This window comes from Microcaecilia unicolor, chromosome 4, assembly GCF_901765095.1.
Source record: "Microcaecilia unicolor chromosome 4, aMicUni1.1, whole genome shotgun sequence".
NCBI lineage: Eukaryota > Metazoa > Chordata > Amphibia > Gymnophiona > Siphonopidae > Microcaecilia > Microcaecilia unicolor.
The window spans coordinates 59,234,967-59,258,944 of record NC_044034.1 but is presented as its reverse complement, the minus strand read 5'-3'; the positions used below and the strand labels follow the sequence as shown (position 1 = coordinate 59,258,944).

The following is a 23,978-nucleotide window of genomic DNA, read 5'->3' as shown; positions in this document are numbered from 1 at the left end:
ATTGGGAAGAATAATCCGAATCATGCTTACCTGATGCACCTGGTCCACCTTAGGAGTCAGAAGTCAAGAAAAAGATCTAGGTGTCATTGTAGACAATACGCTGAAATCTTCTGCCCAGTGTGCGGCATCAGCCAAAAAAGCAAACAGGCTGCTAAGAATTATTAGGAAAGGGATGCAAAATAAGACCAAGAATATTATAATGCCTCTGTATTGCTCCATGGTGCGACCTCACCCTGAGTATTGTGTTCAGTTCTGGTCACTGTATCTCAAAAAAGATATATCAGAATTAGAAAAGGTTCAAAGAAGAATGACCAAAAGGGGATGGAACTCCTCCCATATGAGGAAAGGCTAAAGAGGTTAGGGCTCTTCAGCTTGGAAATATTTTTTCACTCTAAAAATAGTTAAGCTCTGGAACTCGTTGCCAAGGGATGTGGTAACAGCAGTTAGCGTATCTGGGTTTAAAAAATGTTTGGACAAGTTCCTGGAGGAAAAGTCCACAGTCTGTTATTGAGATGGACATGGGGGAAGCCACTTCTTGCTCCGGGATTGGTAGCATGGAATGTTGCTACTAATTAGGTTTGTGCCAGGTGCTTGTGATGTCTACTCAGTTTTCTCTATTAAAAAGTGTGCTCCCAATACCTAAATTGAACCTACTCTTTTAAATTATACTGTTCAGTTCAGAAGAGATGGAGTGAACCCCATTGATCTTTTTTATTTGTTAAATCCAATAAGTTTCCCAAACTTTGTTGTGCTGCCTTGTGTTACCTTTCAAGACTCAATATAAACAATTTTTGTAATTACATTCTGCCAATATGCCATCTGCTGAACCTGTTGAATAAATTAAGGGAATAAAAAGGTAGAATGAAAGAGTTCATCCATTTTTTGATTGTTCGTATACTTCTGACTGAAATAGTACAAAAATGTTTTGATGGTATAGATGCTTTAAATTCCTGTGCTCCTCTCATTATTTATTTATTTTCTGTCCTAGTGGCTGAATGGCAGTGCTGCATATTGCCATGAAACAGGCATGGGTTGGGATGTCCAGAAAAGGTCTTTCATTTTTAGACACTAGAAACAATATAGAGACAGTGGGCCCGATATTCAGCTGATGGTGATCAGGGTTTTGCTGACTGCCATTGGCGTTAAACTTGGAAATTCAATGTCAGGTCATTTCTGAGCACCGCCATTGAATTTCCGGGTTTGCAAAGCCAGTTAATTGTAGAATTCAGCACTTAACCAGCTATGGGGCATAGGACTTTTTATGCGGTCCTATTTATGCAATGACCTTGGCTGGTTAAGTGCTGAATACCAGCAGTAAACCAGCCAAGTGCCAATTCTGCTCCAAAATAGCTAGTTTTCAGTTCGGCACTAACCGATTAAAGTGCCGTTGAAAATTAGCTGTTAGCCCCAAAAGGCAATTTAACCAGCCAGGAGCCATTTCTGGCACATCAAATTACTTTGACTATCAACCCAAATGTTTCCACCCACTGAGAGAAGGAGTCCCAGGCATCCTCCAATAGTAACACCTTTTTGATATTATGTTAAAGTTGTATGTTATAAACCACTTTGACAGTTTTGTTGTGTAGATGGTACTGAAATCGTTTGATAAAGTAAATGATTAAAGGGGTTAGGGTTCTAGAGGGAGTCCTGGGGTGTGGCTCCCAGTGGCGTAGCTACGTGAAGCCAGGGGGGCCTGGGCCCCCATAGATTTGGCCCTGGGCCCCCTGCTGATGACCCTCCCCACCCCCTACCTTTGCTGGCGGGGAACCCCAATCCCCGCCAGCCAAGGTCCTCTTTTTCCCGCAAAGGCTTCGTTCTGTTTTTGACGTCAGACTCAGAAACAGAACGAAGCCTTTGCGTACAATGTGCAGGACGTCAGAAACAGAATGAAGCCTTGCACAGGAAGAAAAGGACCTCGGCTGGCGGAGATTGGAGTCCCCTGCCAGCAAAGGTAGGCGATGACGGCGGCTGCGGGGGAGGGTTGGCGGCGGGAGGGGGGTCGTCAAAGTTGGTGGCGGTGGCAGCGGTGCCGGGAGGGGGGGGGTCGGCGGTGCTGGGGGGGCTAAAATGTGCCCCCTCACGCCGAAGTCTGGCTATGCCCCTGGTGGCTCCCATCCGAAAACTGTTGCTACAATGTCTGGGCTAAGTGATTTGGGAGAGCTGTATAAGTTATGGGGAGAAATAATCCAGTTTGCCATATTCCAGTAGACACTGGTTCTGAGTGAATTGAATGCCTAAAGAAGCAGAATGAAACTGCTAGGCTGATAGATACTGTATAATTATGGTACAGCCAGAGACCCCCCCCCCCCCCCCCCCCCCCCACTGGAATGGTGGCGGGCCCAGTCATAGAGCTCAGGCCATTACAGACCTTGGCTGAGTCAGAAATCTGATGGCTGACATAACTGGGAGCTTACTGGAAAAGTATGGCCTAGTTTGTAGCCCGGATTGAGGCCTAAATAAGCTAAATTAAGAAAAGTTAGGTCAATAGATATGGAAACAAAATGGAGGATTTCAGCACAAGATGGAAGCCGTATCTGTTACAAAGTGGAATTTTCTCTAATGTAAGTTAGAAAAACAAGTTGAGAAATGAGTGAGTCATGCCAGTTGCAAAGAAAATAGGGAACTAGCTGTCCAAGAGGGGAGGGAGACTTTCCTGTGAGCAGGATTGTGGTCAGCCATGGTGTGAGAAAGGAAAGGTGTAGCTGGATGCAGGGTCTTGCTTAAGATTTATGGTCAAGCGAGCTAGAGACAAAACCATGTTAGCAAGATAAAAGCTACTCATTAGCATGAGCCAATCAGTGACAACCATGACATTAGCATAGATCCAATCAGGTATATCTATTGTCATATTATCCATATCCTGAGGGCACCTATAAAAATCAGGGTATTTCCTGGTTTAAGTTAGAGAGAAGGGTTGCCACTCTCTCTCTCCAAGGGAAACCAATGTGACCAGCAGAATTGACAAATTACCTAATTGCTTTCCCTTGTAAAACCTTTAATTGGTAAAAGAAAGTATAAAAGATTAGGAACTAATTAACACCTGTTTGCAGCTGGATTATTATATTCCTATAATTAATTGATTGTACGTGCCTGTTGTCAATCACTGATTTGACTTGTACCTTGGCAAATAAACTCCTCATTCCAAATGATGATCTGTGGGCTTCACTTAATGATGAAAGGCTGTAAGTATAAATGCTTTTGCTGTATCAGGCTATCTTTTGCTGCATTGTATAACTTGTAATCTAAATCCAGTTTGTCATAAGGCTGGTATCTTTTCCTTAGACCTAACATCTCTCTTAGTGGCAATTCCTTTTAGAACTTCACAACTCCTTGATTACCCCAGTACTAGTGCTATTTAGAGATGGAGTCAGATTTAAGGTCACTCCAGCCTTCTTGGGGGTCTCTGACCCCTAAATTAAAACAATACATAGAAAATCTACAACTTGGTTACAAGTTTCTACAGAGCTGTTTAATTTGGACCCATTGCTTGTCTGCTTGGTGTTTCCCACTGTATACTGCTACTGTTTTGTTTTGTTTTTTTCATTTATAAAATTGATTATTTTATTGTTGTAGGCCTTTAAGAATACTACTGGAAAAAGAGATGGACGGCATTAAATATTATGAATTTTTTAAACAACAAAAAAGAGAGGAGAAAGCTGCCATAATAATACAGAGAGCTTGGAGGAGACATGTTGTGAGTTTTTAACAGCTATTGAATCAGTAGCATAATTTCTAATGGTGGACTATTTACCATAAGACTATCATTTAAACATGTGTTTGTGCATGATATAATACTTGATAAAGGAAAACTTTATTTGGCCTTGAAAACTACCATAAAATAATATCTATGTACAATAGTTTATGCCCATCTAATTAAATATAAGACAAACTTAAATTATCCCATATTTATGATTATAGTCTGGCCATATATAATGTCAAATGGCTACACCCAAATCTGAGCCTTAGTATAATTGACAACGGTCATTTATGAGGTCTTTTCCTCCTTATTTTTTGTGAGAAACGATACAAGACAAATAAATATAAGGTCAATAAGTGAATTCAATAATTCCCATAATTTTCCGTTAGTACACCAGTGTGCATTTTAGGCTTAGGACAATCCACCACCTACACCTGCCCACTCTATGAGCGCGGCACGGGGAGATGTACAGACGCAAAGCAAATTTGTAAAGAATCTGCAAAGCCTATTATAAAATATCTATAAGGACATGCTGGGGTGAACATGTATTTGCTGGCACATACAGTGACAGCAACCACTGCACAAATATACAAGTGGAAAAAACAAAACCAGTACCTTCCATGTGTAGTTGCCACATTTTACAAACCTAGACATGTGTCACCAATTAAGTAGTGAGAACACAATTTTTGTTTTTTTCTTTATTTTGGAAGCAGAGGATTACTCTCAATCCCTCATTTAAAGCCTTGAGTGAAATGAGCACTTTTAAAAAAAATCTGTGTGTGCCTTTAAGCTGGTATAAAAACAAACTGGGAATTTTGTTCTCAATCTGTATTCCCTTTGTAAAGTAGGGAACACAGATTTTTGACCTGCCCAAGGCATGCCTAAATCATGTCAACCAGGTCTGACCAGGCTCCATTGTGTGGTATGGATCTCCATGTATAATAGTGGCTTTCTGAAATTGCTGTTTACACCAGTATGTAATCTACATGAATAAACTCAGCTATTTGCACATGGAGATACTTCTGAAACACTGATTATGAGCCTTTCTTCTGCTGTGACACATCTAACAGACCATTTTCATATATATGACACACTGAAAACTATCTGCTCTCTATATAAATACAATAAAACCGATCCAGTCAGTATTTAGCTCGTGGTGGTCAGCATTTTTTTAAGCGCTGACCATGGCCAGCTAAATTAGTCTCAGATGTTCAATTCCAGGCCATGTCCAGGCACCAGCATTGAACATCCGACTCACCAGCTGGGACCTGCACATGCGAGTCCCAGCTGACTATCAGCCAGGACCCACATAAGGAGAGTTTGTATTTCTTTCCTCCTGCCCTCCTGACAAATTTTGATCCCCCCCATCCCTCCTAGTCAGCTGCAATCCACTTCTTCCCCCATCCCCTAGTTTAAGCAGGTTTCCCCCCCCCCCCCCATCTACCTTAACTGGCTTGGTGGTGTAATGGTCAACAGGTGCAGGAGCAAACCCCACTCACTCTTGCCTCTCAAGGCCCCTGAATGAAAATGACCGCTACAACAACTAGCGGTAGTCTCGTGGAACTACTGCTAGAGGCTGACCCCTGATAGTTAACAATAAGGCAAAGGGTCAGCCTCTATCTTACTAAAAAAAAAACTTATTGAAATTGGAGTTACTAATTTTTTTCACATACATTTTAATCTTCACTTATTTCATTAGTGAGAAATCTGGAACTGACTTACTGCACACATCACACCAACAACTGCTTGACAGTTCAATGAGAATTATTTTAATATATAGACCTCTAGGTAATTGGACCCTGGTCCAAAAGCATGTTATAGATTTAATTTCATATTATTCTGCATTTTTCATCATGTTTTATTTTTAGGGGACCTAAATTTACACTTAGAAGATAAATCTGATAATACAGTGCAAAAATGTATAGGGTTTCTGGATTCATTACAATATCATTTTGATGTCAGTGTTCCAACTCACGAGAAAGGTCATACTTTAGATTTATTCTCCGAGGACAAGCAGGCTGCTTGTTCTCACTGATGGGTGACGTCCAGCGGCAGCCCAGGACCGGAAAATCTTCCCTAGCAACAAAAGTTTGCTAGCCTCGCGCTTCCTTACGCACCGCGCATGCACAGCCGTCTTCCCGCCCGATCGCGAGCGTGCTCGTCGGTCTTCTTTTTTCTGCGGTTTGGGAACTCTGCTTTGCCACTTCTCTGCCCAGGATCGACCTCTTGCGCTTTTTCTTGTTTCTTCGCGCCATTTTCGGTGAGTTTTTCCTCTTTTTTTCTTTTTCTCTGTTTAAAACAAAAAAAAAATCCTTTAGTTTTCCCCTTAAGTTTCCTTTTGGTTGTTTCGCGCGGCCATTTTGGGCCGCCCGGGCGGTTCCCCTTTCTTTTGGTGTCTTTTTTTCAGGCACCATCGCGTTCGACCTTGCCGGTGTGATTTTTCCGCCCATGTCCTCGAAGCCTACCAGCAGCTTCAAAAGGTGCACGCGGTGCCGCCGGACCATCTCCCTTACTGACAGGCACGCTTCGTGTCTTCGGTGCCTAGGTGAGAGTCATCGACCTGATGCCTGTCTTCAGTGTCTCCAATTGAAGAAGCGGACTCAGGCGGTGCGTTTGGCTCAGTGGAATGTGTTGTTTGGAGCCCGGTCCGGTTCTTCGATGTCGACGGAGCCAGCGGTACCGAGGTCATCAAAGGTATCGATGTCGGCATCGGAGGGTGCATCGTTCTCCGGAGCGCAGGTAATGGCTGTCCCCATGCTGGTAGCAGTGAGCCATCGAGTGGGTCTCCTCCTGCCTCGAAGACTCCTGCTGTGCAGGTCCACCGGGACCGACCTTCTTCGGACCCGACCCCGAGGAGTCGTTTGGATTTGACGTCCTCCTCTTCGGTACGGGGAGGTACCGGTACTGAGCTTCGAGCGAAGGCTAAGAAGCATCGGCATCGGTCACCGTCCCAACACGGTACCGAGAGCTCCGGGGCGCCGAAAGACTCGGCACCCGAGAAGCGCCGATGCCGGAGGGACTGCTCACCCTCGATTCAGGAGGTGTCGGTGTGCTCATCTCCGGACAGCCCGGTACTGCCTCTGCGCTCTAGGCAGGTTCTTACATCTTCTCCTGTACCGGCACCCTTGCCTTTCTATACAGCCACTCTTAATGAGAGCCTCCGAGCCGTCCTTCCAGAGATTCTGGGGGACCTGTTACGCTCATCTCCGGTACCGCCGGTGCTTGCGCTGCTGGTGCTGTCGAGGGAGGCGGCAGTTGGCTCATCGCCCATGGTGCAGTCTCCGACTCCGGTACCGCTTGCGGTGCTGGGGACGAGTGCCACCCAGGCTTATTCCCCGCCATCATCGATGGAGAGAGCTTCATTGCCTCCGGCGCGGGAGTCTTCCTCTTGACAACACCACGGTGGACATCGGTCCTCAGAGTCGAGACGGGCGTGACTTCGGACGGAAGTTCATGAACTTATGTCCGATTCCACAGAGGAGGGCTCGTGGGAAGCAGAGGCGGATGACAGGTACTTCTCGGACGAGGAGTCTTGTGGTTTGCCCTCTGATCCTACTCCCTCGCCTCAGAGGAAACTTTCTCCCCCGGAGAGTCTTTCCTTTTCAGCTTTTGTCCGGGAAATGTCTACAGCCATTCCCTTCCCGGTGGAGACTGTGGATGAGCCCAGGGCTGAGATGTTCGAGGTCCTGGACTATCCATCCCCTCCTAAGGAATCGTCCACTGTTCCTCTACATAACATTCTCAAACAGATGTTGTTAGAGAATTGGACGCATCCATTAACTAATCCCCACATTCCCAAAAAGATTGAGTCCCAGTACCGAATCCATGGGGATCCGGAGTTGATGAAGACTCAATTGCCTCATGACTCTGGAGTGGTGGATTTGGCCCTTAAGAAGGCCAAGAGTTCTAGGGATTACGCTTCGGCGCCCCCGGGGTGTGAATCTAGAACTATGGATTCTTTTGGGAGGAAGGCCTACCATTCTGCTACGCTTGTGTCCAAAATTCAGTCTTACCAGCTCTACACGAGCATCCACTTGCGGAATAATGTGAGGCAGTTGGCGGACTTGGTTGACAAGCTCCCGTCGGAGCAGGCCAAGCCGTTTCAGGAGGTGGTCAGGCAGCTGAAGGCGTATCGTAAGTTCCTGTCCAGGGGTGCTTACGATACTTTTGATGCTGCATCCAGGGCTGCCGCTCAGGGTATAGTGATGCGCAGACTCTCATGGCTGCGTGCCACTGACTTAGACGGTAGAGTTCAAAAATGTGTTACGGATGCTCCTTGCCGGGGGGATAACATTTTTGGTGAGAAAGTCGAAAGAGTGGTAGATCAGCTCCACCAGCAGGATACCGCTTACGACGAGCTCTCCCACCGGGCGCCTTCAGCATCTACCTCAACTGGTAGACGTTTTTTCGGGGGTAGGAGGACTGCTCCCTATGCTTATAATAAGCGCAGATACAATCCACCTTCCCTACAGCCTGTCCAGGCTAAGCCCCAGCGCGCTCGTTTGCATCAACAGCGTGCGCCTCCTCAGGCCCCTGCGGCTCCCCAGCAAAAGCAAGGGATGGGCTTTTGACTGGCTCCAGCAGAGCATAGCCGAGTTAAAAGTATCTGTGCCGGATGATCTGCCTGTCGGTGGGAGGTTAAAGTTTTTTCACCGAAGGTGGCCTCTTGTAACCTCCGATCAGTGGGTTCTTCAAATAGCCCGGCGAGGATACTCCCTCAATTTGATCTCCAAACCTCCAAATTGCCCACCGGGAGCTCAGTCCTTCAGCTTCCAGCACAAGCAGGTACTTGCAGAGGAACTCTCCGCCCTTCTCAGCGCCAATGCGGTCGAGCCCGTGCCACCGGGGCAAGAAGGGCTGGGATTCTATTCCAGGTGCTTCCTTGTGGAAAAGAAAACAGGGGGGATGCGTCCCATCCTAGACCTAAGGGGCCTGAACAAATATCTGGTCCGAGAAAAGTTTAGGATGCTTTCCCTGGGCACCCTTCTTCCTATGATTCAGGAAAACGATTGGCTATGCTCTCTGGACTTAAAGGACGCCTACACTCACATCCTGATATTTCCAGCTCACAGGCAGTATCTGCGATTCCATCTGGGAACACGGCACTTTCAGTATTGTGTGCTACCCTTTGGTCTCGCCTCTGCGCCCAGAGTGTTCACGAAATGCCTGGCTGTAGTAGCGGTGTCTCTTCGCAGACTGGGAGTGCATGTGTTCCCTTATCTCGACGATTGGTTGGTGAAGAACACCTCCGAGGCAGGAGCTCTACAGTCAATGCAGATGACTATTCGACTCCTGGAGCTATTAGGGTTTGTGATAAATTATCCAAAGTCCCGCCTTCTTCCATTTCAAAGACTAGAATTCATAGGAGCTCTGTTGGACTCTCAGATGGCTCGTGCCTACCTTCCCAAGCCGAGAGCCAACAATCTTTTAGCTCTCGTCTCTTGGGTGCAGGCATCTCAGCAGATCACAGCTCGGCAGATGTTGAGATTGCTCGGCCACATGGCCTCCACAGTTCATGTGACTCCCATGGCCCGTCTTCACATGAGATCAGCTCAATGGACCCTAGCTTCCCAGTGGTTTCAGGCCACGAGGGATCTAGAAGATGTTATCCTACTGTCCACAGATTTTCTCAAATTCCTGCATTGGTGGACAGTTCAATCCAATTTGACCCTGGGACGTCCATTCCAAATTTCTCAGCCACAAAAAGTGCTGACAACGGATGCATCTCTCCTGGGTTGGGGAGCTCATGTCGATGGGCTTCACACCCAAGGGAGTTGGTACCCCCCAGGAAACTGGTTTGCAGATCAATCTCCTGGAGTTACAAGCGGTCTGGAACGCTCTAAAAGCTTTCAAGAATCGGTTGTCCAATCAAATTATTCAAATTCAGACAGACAATCAGGTTGCCATGTATTATATCAACAAGCAGGGGGGCACCGGATCTCGCCCCCTGTGTCAGGAGGCCGTCAGAATGTGGCTTTGGGCTCACCGGAACGGCATGTTTCTTCAAGCCACCTATCTGGCAGGCGTAAACAACAGTCTGGCCGACAGGTTGAGCAGGATCATGCAACCTCACGAGTGGTCTCTCAACTCGAGAGTCGTACACAAGATCTTTCAAGCGTGGGGCACCCCCTTGATCGATCTTTTTGCCACTCAACTCAATCACAAGGTCCCTCAGTTCTGTTCCAGACTTCAGGCCCGCGGCAGAATAGCGTCGGATGCCTTTCTCCTACATTGGGGGGAGGGCCTCCTGTACGCGTATCCTCCCATACCTTTGGTGGGGAAGACTTTGCTGAAACTCAAGCAAGACTGCGGAACCATGATTCTGATTGCTCCTTTCTGGCCCCGTCAGATCTGGTTCCCTCTTCTTCTGGAGTTGTCCTCCGAAGAACCGTGGAGATTGGAGTGTTTTCCAACCCTCAGAATGAGGGGGCGCTTCTGCATCCCAACCTCCACTCCCTGGCTCTCACAGCTTGGATGTTGAGAGCGTAGACTTTGCCTCCTTGGGTCTCTCAGAGGGTGTCTCCAGAGTTTTGCTTGCTTCCAGGAAAGATTCCACTAATAAGAGTTACTTCTTTCTATGGAGGAGGTTTACCGACTGGTGTGACAGCAAGGCCTTAGATCCTCGCTCTTGTCCTACACAGACCCTGCTTGAATACCTTCTACACTTATCCGAGTCTGGTCTTAAGACCAAATCCGTAAGGGTTCATCTTAGTGCTATCAGTGCTTATCATTACAGTGTAGAGGGTAAGCCGATTTCTGGACAGCCTTTAGTTGTTCGCTTTATGAGAGGTTTGCTTTTGTCAAAGCCCCCTATCAAACCTCCTACTGTGTCATGGGATCTCAACGTCGTTCTCACCCAGCTGATGAAACCTCCTTTTGAGCCACTGGATTCCTGCCATCTGAAGTACTTGACCTGGAAGGTAATTTTCTTGGTGGCAGTTACTTCAGCACGCAGAGTCAGTGAGCTTCAAGCCTTGGTAGCTCATGCTCCTTATACTAAATTTCATCATAACAGAGTAGTCCTCCGCACTCACCCTAAGTTCTTGTCAAAGGTGGTGTCGGAGTTCCATCTGAATCAGTCAATTGTCTTGCCAACTTTCTTTCCCCGTCCTCATACCCGCCCTGCTGAGCGTCAACTGCACACATTGGACTGCAAAAGAGCATTGGCCTTCTATCTGGAGCGGACAAACCCCCACAGACAGTCCGCCCAATTGTTTGTTTCTTTTGATCCCAGCAAGAGGGGTGTGGCTGTAGGGAAACGCACCATATCTAATTGACTAGCAGATTGCATTTCCTTCACTTACGCCCAGGCTGGGCTGACTCTTGAGGGTCATGTCACGGCTCACAATGTTAGAGCCATGGCTGCGTCCGTGGCTCACTTGAAGTCAGCCACTATTGAAGAGATTTGCAAGGCTGCGACGTGGTCTTCTGTCCACACATTCACATCTCATTACTGCCTTCAGCAGGATACCCGACGCGACAGTCGGTTTGGGCAGTCGGTGTTACAGAACCTGTTTGGAGTTTAGAATCCAACTCCTCCCCTCTAGGCCCATTTTTATTCTGTTCCAGGCTGCACTCTCTGTTAGTTGTTTATGTGTTAGGTCAATCTCAGTTATGTCCTCGCCGTTGCGAGGCTCAGTTGACCATGTTTGTTGTTTTGAGTGAGCCTGGTGGCTAGGAATACCCCATCAGTGAGAACAAGCAGCCTGCTTGTCCTCGGAGAAAGCAAAAGCTTCATACCTGTAGAAGGTATTCTCCAAGGACAGCAGGCTGATTGTTCTCACAATCCCGCCCACCTCCCCTTCAGAGTTGTGTCTTCCCTTACCGTAGCTATGTACTGGACTGACGAGCACGCTCGCGATCAGGCGGGAAGACGGTCGCGCATGCGCGGTGCGTACGGAAGCGGGAGGCTAGCAAACTTTGGTTGCTAGGGAAGATTTTCCGGTCCTGGGCTGCCACTGGACGTCACCCATCAGTGAGAACAATCAGCCTGCTGTCCTCGGAGAATACCTTCTACAGGTATGTAACTTTCGCTGTATCCTGGGTTACAAAATTACATCAGTTCCAATTTTTATCTGATGTAGCCTGATCACCTATATTATGGTCTGATCATTATCTAGCAGATTTTACTGTGTATTTTCCTTATGCTCAAAAATTAAGAAATCAGAGCTTTGAAAATTGGTGTCATAGAAGAAAGGTTGTTGCTGATCAATTTTGGTCTAAGATTAGTGGTAATCTGTGCCAGGTAAAAGAGTCATCTAACACATTACTTCAAGAATAGAATGAGAAGGTAACTAAGAAAAGACTAAAAATTATTAGGGAACCTAGGGCATTATACTGGCCCTGTGCAAGAGGATTTGCACTATTTGGGATAATTCTGGGATATAAAGGTTACCTTTTAAAAAATAGTTCTAGGTACTCTGTTGTTAAAGTTCCCCCAGCGTATCAAACTTAACAATGTGATATTATGATACACAGTGCTCACAGTTTCATTACTGAAGCTGAATCTGGATGCTTGAAGATACTCTCACCTCCATTGTGTGGGTAGGGTTGGACCAGGTGTTTATCTTGTAAAATATATATTTGACATGCAGCTGGAATGACTCCAACATATACAGTATGTATAGAACATGCCATCAGACTCGCTGTAGGCAAGTAAACACTAGGTCATAGCTATTACAGCCATGACATGTTCCCATATAATTTCAAAGGAGCAGGTGTGGCAGGGAATATTTTGTTTTCACAACAATTCCACTGCGTAGTCTTGGTAACTGATTGATGTTATTCTACCTAATTTTGTGCAAAATATGATTACATAACTATCATTTCATGAAGTGTTCTGCTCTTAAGTAAAAGTCCCAGGAAACAAGTAGACAAACAATCTGCAAGATCAAATATGGTGCAGACAAAAAGCAGATCAAACAAAGAGTAGTCCTTAAAAAACTTTATTCAATAAATATCTATAAAGGCCAACACTGCCATGTTTCACCCACGCAAGGGCTGCATCGGGAGCCGATAAAACAGTTACCAAGTAGGTGATACTAATACAGAGTAGAGGGTGACACATGATTCTCACTGGAGATGCAATAAAAAGACTTTATTAGTATGTGAACAAAATCTGTTGAAAAATAGTCAGTTTTCTTTGCTTCCCTACAAATCATGATTGTGATATATGTTTCAAAGGTGTTCATTAAAGGAATGACACTATCCTTTTTGTTTCAAATGTCGATGCACAACCCCTGAAGAAGCCGACAGAGTGAAATGGGTCTGGCCGCTGTTGAGTGTCATTTAAGTGCTCGACTTCTTCTACTTTATAAATTGTACTAAGAATTTTGAAGGAAACCTATTCTTAATATATGGTCAAAAAAAGTTAGACCTTTTTTCAGAAATAAAGTAAATGGTTATTTTAATAAAGGATGAATAAAGTATGATAAAATATATTAATTAAAACAAAGGTAAAGTTACGAGGTTTTTCTGACCAATGATGAATACCACAACCCCAGCTAAAGACGCCGAAATTAAAGTAGGCGTCTGGGTGTTTTGAGGTCTTTTCCTCATTTTTAAAGAAATCTTTTGTATTATCACTAAGGGAAATAAGTAGAAACATTACCATATTTAAAAGACCCCATATAAATATATATGAGCGTGAGGCCTGTGGCGCTTTCAGGAAAAAAACGCGGCTTCTTAAAACCGGGCATAGTTAACCAGTTGAGGATATGACCAGCTAAATAAAAAAAACAGTTAAAAGGGTAACCACATAAAATTAATTTTTTAAAAACCCACAAATCAAGACAATTCACAAAGTAAACAAAAATGTGAAAAAATAAATAAAAAGTGTAAAAAACATAAAAGGTCAATAATTAGAACATAAAAGAGGACTGCAGCTTCAGGGGGTTGCAATTAAACCAGGGAGAAAACTGATAAAGTGGCTGAATCATGAAAAGGGCCTCATGTTTATCTCAGAGTTCAAGCCAGACGGTGCAAGAGTTTTGAGAAAATAAATGGTCTTCTGTTCCTCTCTCACATAGGTGCCCCATATAAGAGGCTTGGGGAGGCTAAGCCTCCCCAGCCCAACCATGTCTGGCAGCACTGCAGCCAGGCAGCTCTCCGATGGTCCTTCTTTCCTTCCCACTCTCAACTCCCCGACTGGCAGCCCTCCTCCTCCCTCCCCCCCCCCCCCCCCCCGCTTGCATGTGTGTTTAATCCTTTTACTTTCAGTGGCAGCGACATCAGTGAAGAAGAAAGCACTATGGGCTTGCCTCCAGCTTCTCCCTTCCCTCACACAGTGTCCCACCCTCGCGGAAACAGGAAATACATCATTGCAGAAAGTGGGACACTGTGTGAGGGAAGGGAGAAGCTGGAGGTGAGCCCGCAGTGCTTTCTTCTTCACTGACGTTGCTGCCACTGAAAGTAAAAGGGTTAAGCACGCGTGGGGGGCAGGAAAGAATGGAGATGTCGGGGAGCTGAGGGAGGGCAGGGAGAATCGGTGGACATGGATGGGAGGGCAGGGCAGGGGGAGAGAAGAGATCACTGGACATGGAGGGGAGGGCAGGGGAAGAGAACAGATCACTGGACATGGAGATGAGGGGAAGGCAGGGGGAGAGAAGAGATCGCTGGACAGGAGAGGAGGGGAGGGCAGGAGAGAGAGGAGAATTGCTGGACAAGGATGGAGAGAAAGAAAGACAAAGGAAGGAGATGCACACGGATGGAGTGGAAGGGAGAAAGGAGAAATGCTGGACATGGATGGAGGGGAGGGAAGACAGAGGAAGTAGATGCACATGGATGGAGGGGAGGGGAATGAGGAGAAATGCTGGATATGGATGGAGGGAAAATTGCTGAATTTAAGGGCTGGATCGGAACACCTTGAGAGCAGATGCTGAAACTGGAGAAAGGATAGGGACAGGGCTACAGATGGTAGACAGGATGCATAAGGACACAGGAGGATGGTGCATAGGCGCCAACTCTGTGAGTGCTGTGGGTGCTCGAGCATCCCCAATATTCACCCACCGGAAGTTCGTTCCCTCCCTCCCTCCAAGTTCCAGGGTCGTCATCCGTCCGTCCCTCCCAGTTCCATGGTCCCCCCTCCCTCTGAGTTCCAGGGTCATCGTCCCTCCCTTCCTCCCTCCCTCCCTTCCAGTTCCAGGCCCCCTCCCTCTGAATTTTAAAAATAATCTTGACTTACCTTGTCGGGGTTACGGCGGCCGGCAGTAGCGGTAAAAAGCGTGCAGGCTCGGCACTTACTTCAGTTTTCCCTTCTCTCTCAGCTCTGGTCCCGCCCTCATTTCCTGTTTCCACAAGGGCGGGACCTTATTTTAGTAAGGATAGTCTCTCAAAAAGGTCTCCTCAAAATGGGCGACATAGAGATTTGCTACATCAGGGGCCATAGATGCCCCCATCGCTGTACCTCATATATGTAAGTAAAATCTGTTTTGGAAACAAAAATAGTTCTTGGTTAAAGCTATGGTTGCCAGAGTAATGATGAACCAATTGGATATTCTCTGGCTGTGATATCAATAGGAGGGAGTTCCACAAGGTTCTGCCCTTTTGTGCATGCATTTTAATATTTATATGGTGTCTTTCCCCTGGATTCTATATAGGGCGTGAAGATGCTTGTGCAAATAAATTGTTTAACAAGCCAGGGGCATAGCCAGACCTTGCGGTGGGAGGGGGCCAGAGCCCGAGGTGGGGGGCACATTTTAGTCTGCCGCCCGCCCCCCACCACCACCTTACTGCTCCCCCTCACCTCCTCACTGATTCCCCTCACTGCTTTATTGCTCCCCCCACAAAAGCAAATACCTTTGCTGGTGGGGGTCCCCAACCCCCACCAGCTGAAGCCTTCTTCAGCGCCGGTCTCCAGCGCAGCCGCGTTCGCTTCCCTGCTCTTTATTCTTGCTGACGTCCTGTACATGCTCCTTTACGTGAAACTGAGCATGCTCAGTTTCTCTTAAAGGAACGTGCAGGACGTCAGGAGGAAGAAAGATCACAGGGCAGGGAACGCGGCATGCCGGAGACCGGCGCTGAAGAAGGATTCGGCTGGTGGGGGTTGGGGACCCCTGCCAGCAAAAGCAGGGGCCAGGACGCCCCTGTAACAAGCTATTAACTAGCAATTAATTGAAGCTAACAGTCAATTATTGGAGTTAATTGACATTAATTGGGATTTGCGTGCACATCTGTTTGCATGCTAATCTATAAGACGGGGCACCTAAATTCTCTGTTGCTCAACTCAAAAGAGGGCATGGCCAGAGGAGGGGCGAGAGCATTGTGAAAAGTTGTGTGCGGTTTTATAGAATTGCACCATTTTTTTACCCAAATGCCATGGTTGGTTACTGACATTTACACCAGGTTTGAGCTGCCATTAATATTAGTGCCCAATTTTGGGTGTGGTAATTGGCTCTAAGCACTCTTAATGGAATAGCATTTAGGGCCGATTTTTTTCCAGCACTGATTTTTCAGTGCATTTATAGAATTCCTCCCTTTCTGTGCATTATTGAGGAATGATCTGGAAATCAGAACGGCAAGTGAGGTGATTAATTTTGCAAATGACACAAAACTATTCAAGGTTGTTAAAATAAAAGCGGACTATGAAAAAATTGTAGGAAGACCTTAAGAAATTTGAAGACTGGCCATCTAAATAGCAGATGAAATTTAATGTGGACAAATGCAAAGTAATACACATTGGGAAGAATAATTCGAATCATAGTTACCTAGGTGTTGTTGTAGACAATATGCTGAAATCTTCTGCTCAGTAAGGCGGTGGCCAAAAAAGCAAACCAGATGCTAGAAATTATTAGGAAAGGGATGGTGAATAAGACCAAGAGTACTATAATGCCTCTGTCTTGCTCCATGGTGCAACCTCACCTTGAGAATTGCGCTCAGTTCTGGTCGCCATATCTCAAAAAAGATATAGCGGAATTAGAAAAGGTTCAAAGAAGAGCAACCAAAATGATAAAGGAGATGAACTCCTCTCATATGAGGAAAAGCTAAGAGATTGGGTCTTTTCAGCTCGGAAAAGAGACAGCTGAGGGGAGATATGAATGATACCTACAAAATCCTGAGTGGTGTAGAAGTGAATGAAAGTACAAAGATTAGGGGACACTCAATGAAGTTACATGGAAACACTTTTAAAGCAAATAGGAGGAAATATTTTTTCACTCAATGAATAATTAAGCTCTGGAACTCTGCTGGAGGATGTAGTAACAATGATTAGAGTATCTGGGTTTAAAAAACGTTTGGACAAGTCCCTGGAGGAAAACTCCATAGTCTGCTATTGAGATAGACATGGGGAAGCCACTGCTTGCCCTGGGATTGGTAGCATGGAATGGTGCTACTAATTGGATTTTTGCCAGGTACTTGTGACTTAGATTGACCACTGTTGGAAACAGGGTACAGGGTTAGATGGACCATTGGTCTGACCCAGTATAGCTATTCTTATGTTCTTAATTTTTCATTTATTTTTCATCTTTATACAAACAATATTTTGTTACATGCTCCAATTTGTATTTTAGAAGGACCATAGAGTTCAAATCGTGTTAAAAAATTCTCAGAGATCTTGAATTAGTTTGCTGCACATGAGCTGGTTTTTTATTTGAAAAAGATAGAGGTGCTATTGTGACAACTACACCATACTATTTGCTACCAGCAGAACTCACTGTAACTGGTATAAAATATAAAATACCAATCTGTCAAAAATGGTCCTAGAGATATGCATTTATCAATGATATCTCAGTTAAATAAATTCCTACCTGCCATTTTCTTCAAGTTATGGATGAAGAAACAATCCTTTTTCTGAATTTGGATTGTTTTTGTTTGCTTGTTCAGTCAATGGTACTTCATCAGTCCTGCATTTCTTCTCCCCCCCCCCCCCCCCCCCCCCCCCCCCCCGATCAGGCTTCTCTCCGCTCAATGGCATCCCTCCCTCTCCCCCACCCCCACCAGAATCAGTCCTGCATTTCTTCTCTCCCCCTCCCTGCAATTAGGCTTCACTCCCTTTTTCTCCTTCTCTAAAGTGTGATGGCATCCCTCCCTCCCCCCCCTACCAATTCCTTTTCAAAGCTGTCTTCTTGTTTTAGAGGTTGCCAACAGCGATTTACAATGCACTGCTCGTGCCAACATCGGAACCTTCTGTCTGACCTTTCTGCCTATGTGGAAACAGGAAGTTGTGTCAGACAGAAGTCTCCGATGTCACACATTGTGAATTGCTGCCCACTGCTGACAGCCTCTAAAACAGGAAGACAGCTTTGAAAACAGGGGTGAAGTGGGGAGAGGGAGGGAGGGAGGGATGCCATCGGGCATTAGAAAGAGCAAAAGGGATAGAAGACCGACCACGAGGTGGGGGGGGGGAGGGGAGTCATGAGTGCTGACATCACTTCCTGAGCCCAAAGAAGTGCCGGAACACCATTCCACTCTGTTCCAGCACAAATTAAGCCCTGTCTATATCTATATAAAATGAGCAGAAATTCAACAATTTAGAAGTTAAAATTGGCTCACACCTTGTACTGCACAATCTACGAAAAATGGATCTGGCTTATATACTTGACTAATTTTTGTTTTGCTTTTCAGATGCTAAAGGCCCCTTTGAATACGAAATCTAGAAATCTAGCTGGAGTGGGAAATAGTTATTCATGGTAGAAGCAACACTTTAGAATTTACAAGTTTTAAAAGTGAGCTGTTATTTGTACAGCACTGTTGAGAATGCCATCTTGAAAGGTGCCCATATGTTTCACAATAATCAGTTCCTTCTCAGAACGCTCAAAAACCCTATCAAGGTGATACTAAAGATCCACTACCTTAGGGAGTGGGAGAGGAATGGATAAGGTGACAGTGCCCTTGTATATGGTGAGACCTCATTTAGAGTACTCTGTAGAGACTAAATCTTCAGAAGGTTATAAACTGGATGGAGTTGGTCCAGAGAGCGGCAACAGTTGTCATTGGTCTTTATCATCAATTCAATGGGGGCAGATTTAAAGTTCTAAATATGTATACTGTGGAAGAAAGGTGGGAAAGGAAGCTGTGGAATGAGGGGTTATCAGATAAGGGCAAAAAGGGATAAACTCCGAATTTATCTAAGGAAATATTTCTTTACAGAAAGAGTGGACGATGAGTGGAACAGCCTCCCAGTGGAGGTGATGGGGACTAGGATAGTATCTGAATTCAAGAAAGCGTGGGTCAAGCACAGAGGATGGGATTGAAGAGCTTATTAGTTGGTATGGACAGGCAGATTGGATAGGCTGTATTTTCTATTCCCTCCTCCCCCCAACAATATTTAAACACCACAGTCATCATTGACTTCAAACCTGACTGTGGTGTTTAAATTTATACCCGGTTATTCAGTGCCAGGATATACTCAAATACCAGCACTAAATATCCAGGTATAAGTTGAGCATCAGAAATTATCCAGGTACTGTCGATATTCAGTGCCAGTACCTGGGTAACTATCTCAGGGGCCATTTTACTAAGCCGTGTAAGCGTGTACGTGCGCCCAATGCACGCCAAAATGTAGTTACCGCCCAATTACCAAATGGCTCTTGCAGTAATTTCATTTTTGGTGTGCACCCGATACGTGCATCTGAAAACTATTTTTTATTTTTGGGCACACGTAACGGACGTGCGCCAAGTGGCATTTGATGTGCGTAGGTCATTACCGCCCGGATTCTTTATCACTAGGTCAATGGCTGGCAGTAAGTTCTCAGACCCAAAATGAACGCGCGGCAATTTTGATTTTGCCACACGTCCATTTTAGGCAAAAAAGGGCCTTTTTTACAGGTGTGCTAAAAAATGGATCTGCATACACCCAAAACCCACACCTATACTACTGCAAGCCATTTTTCAGTGCACCTTAGTAAAAGGACCCCTGGATGCTAGGATTGTTATTTCGTTGTCCTAACGTATCCAGTTAGTTATTCAGTTGATGGCCCTCAATATTAGCAGTATCTAGATAACTTCCAGCTCTGCCTTGGGTTTGCCCTCAAGCTGCCCTGACACTCTCTGGGTAATGCAAGGGCTGCTATGAAAGATTTTCAGCACCATTACTGAGATAATGGCACTGAAAATCAGTGGCTGGCCCCAGTGAGTGGCACTTACCAGGGTAGAAGCCATTCCCACCCAGTTAAGTGCCACTGAATATCCACTCCTATGTTTCTATGCATGTTTCCATCATACCTGCAATATGAAAAGACGGAAATTCAGACACTTACTGGTCATCGTAAAGTGATTTTTCTTTCAACTGCAGGATATCCAGGTATTTACATACTACAAAAATCTGATCATGTTTCAAAGAAAAGGAGACCCACGGATTTTGCTGAAATGCATCATCCCCAGAGAGGTAAGAACTGGATTAACATTAAATGTATTTTCACAGATATTGTTCATATGCAAGCAACACATCTGAATGAAAATTAAGAGCTGAAGCTATTGACACTGCATGATTGATGCCTACACATCTACCGCTGTTATTGTTTTTCGGTGCTCTCTGCTGTTACCACAGAGGTTCATGCTGAAACACAAATCCATGTCAGGACCACATCAAAATTGTGTCACTCTCTGGCGGACTGTATACAACAGTTGGACTGACACCATTTTTGCCTGTTACTAATTTATGCCTTTTGATGAACATTGTTATTGCCTTTGTGTCTCACGTTTCCCCTGGGATTGGAGAAGTGAGCCATAGAATAACCACTGAGGGTGGTCGACAAGCCAGGAATTCTTCACCTGTACCGACCGCCGTTCCCCTTGGGTTGAGCCCTTAGATGCAGGCGGCCAGCAGGCCTTGGATCCGGGTCGAGGGTCAAGGCTGTCAAGGAGTCAAAAGGAAAAAACATCCCAGGCCCAGGGTAAGGGAACAGAGGTGCTCAGACAGAGGTCAGAACCTATAGCAGACAAGTGAGGAAGTCAGTTTCCAGACAGAGGTCAGGTCAGGCAGTGGGCAGGAGCAGAGACGGTGTTCAGGCAGAGGCTAGGGCAGGCTGCGGTCCACAGCAGTGTCGGAGTCCAGGCAGAGAGTTAAGTCAGGCAGCAGGCAAGAGCAGTGTCCAGGCAGAGGTCAGGTCAGACAAACAGAAGTCAGATTAGGTCAAGCAGAGGCAGCACAGAAGCAAATTCACAGAGACCATTACTGGGGCCCTGAGAGCAGTGCAAGGACAGAAGAAATAGGGGAAGGTGTCTTGACGTTAGAGGTCCTCCCAGCCCCGCCCCACCCTGAGAGAGAGCTGCGGGATGTGCCCTCTTCCCACTTCTTCCTTAGGGAGGAGCGCCATGGCCAAGGTCCCGCGCTGGCAGAGAGAAGGACAGAGAGAGAGATGTCCCGTGAACCTGACCAGAGCCCCCAATGCTGCAGTGCCCGTCTGCGCTGGAAACTGGCGGCACGCAGCGGAAGACTACAGCAGCCACAGAGGAGACCACCACTGCAGGGAGGCGGCTGGAGCAGTGATTCACGGCGGAAGCAGTGAGGCAGAGACTGGAGCGGCGGTACGTGACAATTTGGTTTATCTCTAGCACTTTTTTCCCTCTGTGTTGGAAGACCATGGTCTAGCCCCATCTCTTTTGACTTTTGTTGCTGTTTTTACGCAGGGTATTTTGTCTCTTTTTGTTTTGGCCGTAGCTGATATTTTACCAGTACAGTCTTCCAGACATTGCTTTAAAGTCACAATTCCCAAACTACAATCCTGTAAATGGATTTCTGATGCCAAACTGTTCACTTGGGGAACCAAGGCTTGCCCCAATTCCAAAATAAACTGGCGGGGCAGAGGAGTACTACGCACGAAGCTGAGGTGATCCGGGACTGCCACCCTTTGACTCCTACTTCCAGTCATCCAGTCATTGCTGCAACACTCTCAGCGGCAGAATCCCTACATCCTTACAATTGAGTTACTGCACTCTCCTGTCACCCAGCCCTGAACTACCCCTACCTCTACCTAAAATGGCGGAAGAAGAGCTCTCACCGTACACAAGAACACACAACCTACAGCACTAGAGGCCAAATTGAACCGGAAATATTCTGGCAACAGATATACGATAACAAATGGACAGCACAAACGGACTCCATATATTACCTCTCAGAATGGGACAAAAGATGCAGAAGCATACTTGACGATATAGCACCCTTATGAATAAGAACCTCACGAAGACAATACTCCCTTCCATGGTTCAATGATGAACTGAAAAAACTAAAAACTCAAACAAGGAAACTTGAACAAGCATGGAAAAAAATAAAAGATGAACACTCACTTAACGAATGGAAACTAATACAAAGAAAATATAAATACTGTGAACTGGTCACCCTTCCAAGACCTGGCCAGGGCTGACCCTGCTTAGCTTCCTTCACAAATGTCCATCAACACCAGGCTTCTCATAACCAAAAGCTTTATTAGTTGCCATTTAACATAATCTTCATGGCTTATTTCTTCTTTAACTCAAACATAACAAAAAGGCAGTTACTCAGAGTCTTTTAATTAAACCCTTTCCATACTTAAAGCAGTGCCTCAAACTTTCACAGTTCAAACAGCCAAACCAAAGCATTTACTTTTTTCATTTAAAGACTTTCTCAGCTGGTAGTGCAGCTGTCACCTTTTCAGCAGATAGTTTCAAAAGTCCACAGAGTTCAGCCAGCACCTTCAAGGGGATCTTCTTCCTCAAGCTGCCAGGTCCCAGCTTCTCCCTTCTCTTTCACTACTCAGGCAGGGATAAGGTGGTTAATTAGCTTCTCCACCCCTTCAGGCTCTTACCCCTAATTCCAGGCAGGATCCTGCCCATAACTACCTACACCTGTTTCCAGCCCAGGACTCTCCTTGGTCCTAGCAATCTCCACTTGGACATTCCCCTACTGGCTCCCCTGGTGGACTCCTCAATAATGACATGACCTGGACCTTTTCTCCCATTTCTATGGGAACAGCGCCACCTAGTGGCCTACCCAGGACAGGACAGCCCCTTACTCTTCACAATACGCAATGAGACAGACCAAAAGATCATACTATAAAACAAAAATTGGGCCAGATTACAAAGACGCAAAAAAACTATAGCAACTCATGCACAAACTACTAGACACCACCCCAGCCACCACAAACCACACAGACATCCCATCAGCAACAAACTTGCCAAATACTTCAATGAAAAAATCATAAACCTACGCAACACATTACCTCAGGACACCACTGATACTGATATCGATAACTTTATCAATGGTTCATCAGCGGACCAAACATGGTCAAACTTCGTCCTCCTCACCGTCAAAACATTACACAGGCGATCAACAGGTTCTCCAATACCCACTGTAAACTCGACGCCTGCCCTAGCTATCTACTAAAATCCGCTCCCGACCGCTTTATATCTGACCTCACATCCCACATAAATTACATGCTCCAGCAAGGTCAATTCCCGAAGGAAAATGGCAATATCCTACTCACCCCAATACTAAAAGATATCAAGAAAAAAATTAATGAAATCACTAATTACCGCCCGGTAGCATCCATCCCACTGGTAGTCAAATTGATGGAAAGTATGGTAATTAAACAACTCACTGCCTACATAAACAAATTCTCAATACTACATGATTCACAATCAGGATTTCACCCCCACCATAGCACTGAAACAATACTAATCACCCTCCTAGCCAAATTCAAGCAGGAAATAGCAGCAGGAAAAAGCATTCTCCTCCTCCAATTCGACATGTCTAGTGCATTCGACATGGTAAACCACAACATATTACTAAGACTCCTGGACTACTTCGGTATCGGTGGAAAAATACTTAGTTGGATCAAGGGTTTCCTAACCACTAGAACATATGAAATGAAATCAAACACAAATATATCACCACCCTGGAAAGCAGATTGCGGAGTACCTCAAGGATCACCATTATCACCGATCCCTTCACCTTAATGATGACCCCACTAGCCAAGTCCTTATCCAGTCAAGGCCTTAACCCTTTCATCTATGCTGATGATGTCATAATATATATTCCTTACAAACGTGACCCGACAGAAATCACTAACAAAATCAATCTAAGCTTGAACATCATGAACTCATGGGCAAACGCATTCCAATTAAAACTCAATACGGAAAAAACACACTGTCTCATCCTCTCATCCCAATATAATGGGAACAAACCCACAAACATAAACACCCCAGATCACATCCTCCCTATCTCAGACAACCTGAAAATCCTCGGCGTTACAATCGACCATAACCTCACACTCGAGAGCCAAGTGAAAGCAACAACAAAGCAAATGTTCCATGCAATGTGGAAGCTCAAATGCCTGAAGCCATTCTTCGCGAAAGAAACATTTCGCAA

At 45.6% G+C, this 23,978-nt stretch overlaps 1 protein-coding gene across 3 annotated transcripts in view; it reads left to right on the top strand.

Moving 5' to 3' along the window:
* The window catches only part of C4H11orf65 (chromosome 4 C11orf65 homolog), a 71,606-nt gene that overhangs the window by 6,929 nt on the left and 40,699 nt on the right, over nucleotides 1–23,978 (top strand). For all 3 annotated transcript variants that reach the window (XM_030200273.1, XM_030200270.1, XM_030200272.1), the window contains exons 2-3: nucleotides 3,574–3,694; nucleotides 19,926–20,018. In XM_030200273.1, the coding sequence (XP_030056133.1) occupies nucleotides 3,602–3,694; nucleotides 19,926–20,018 (186 nt within the window). In that variant the 5' untranslated portion in view covers nucleotides 3,574–3,601. The remainder of the gene's footprint in view (nucleotides 1–3,573; nucleotides 3,695–19,925; nucleotides 20,019–23,978) is intronic.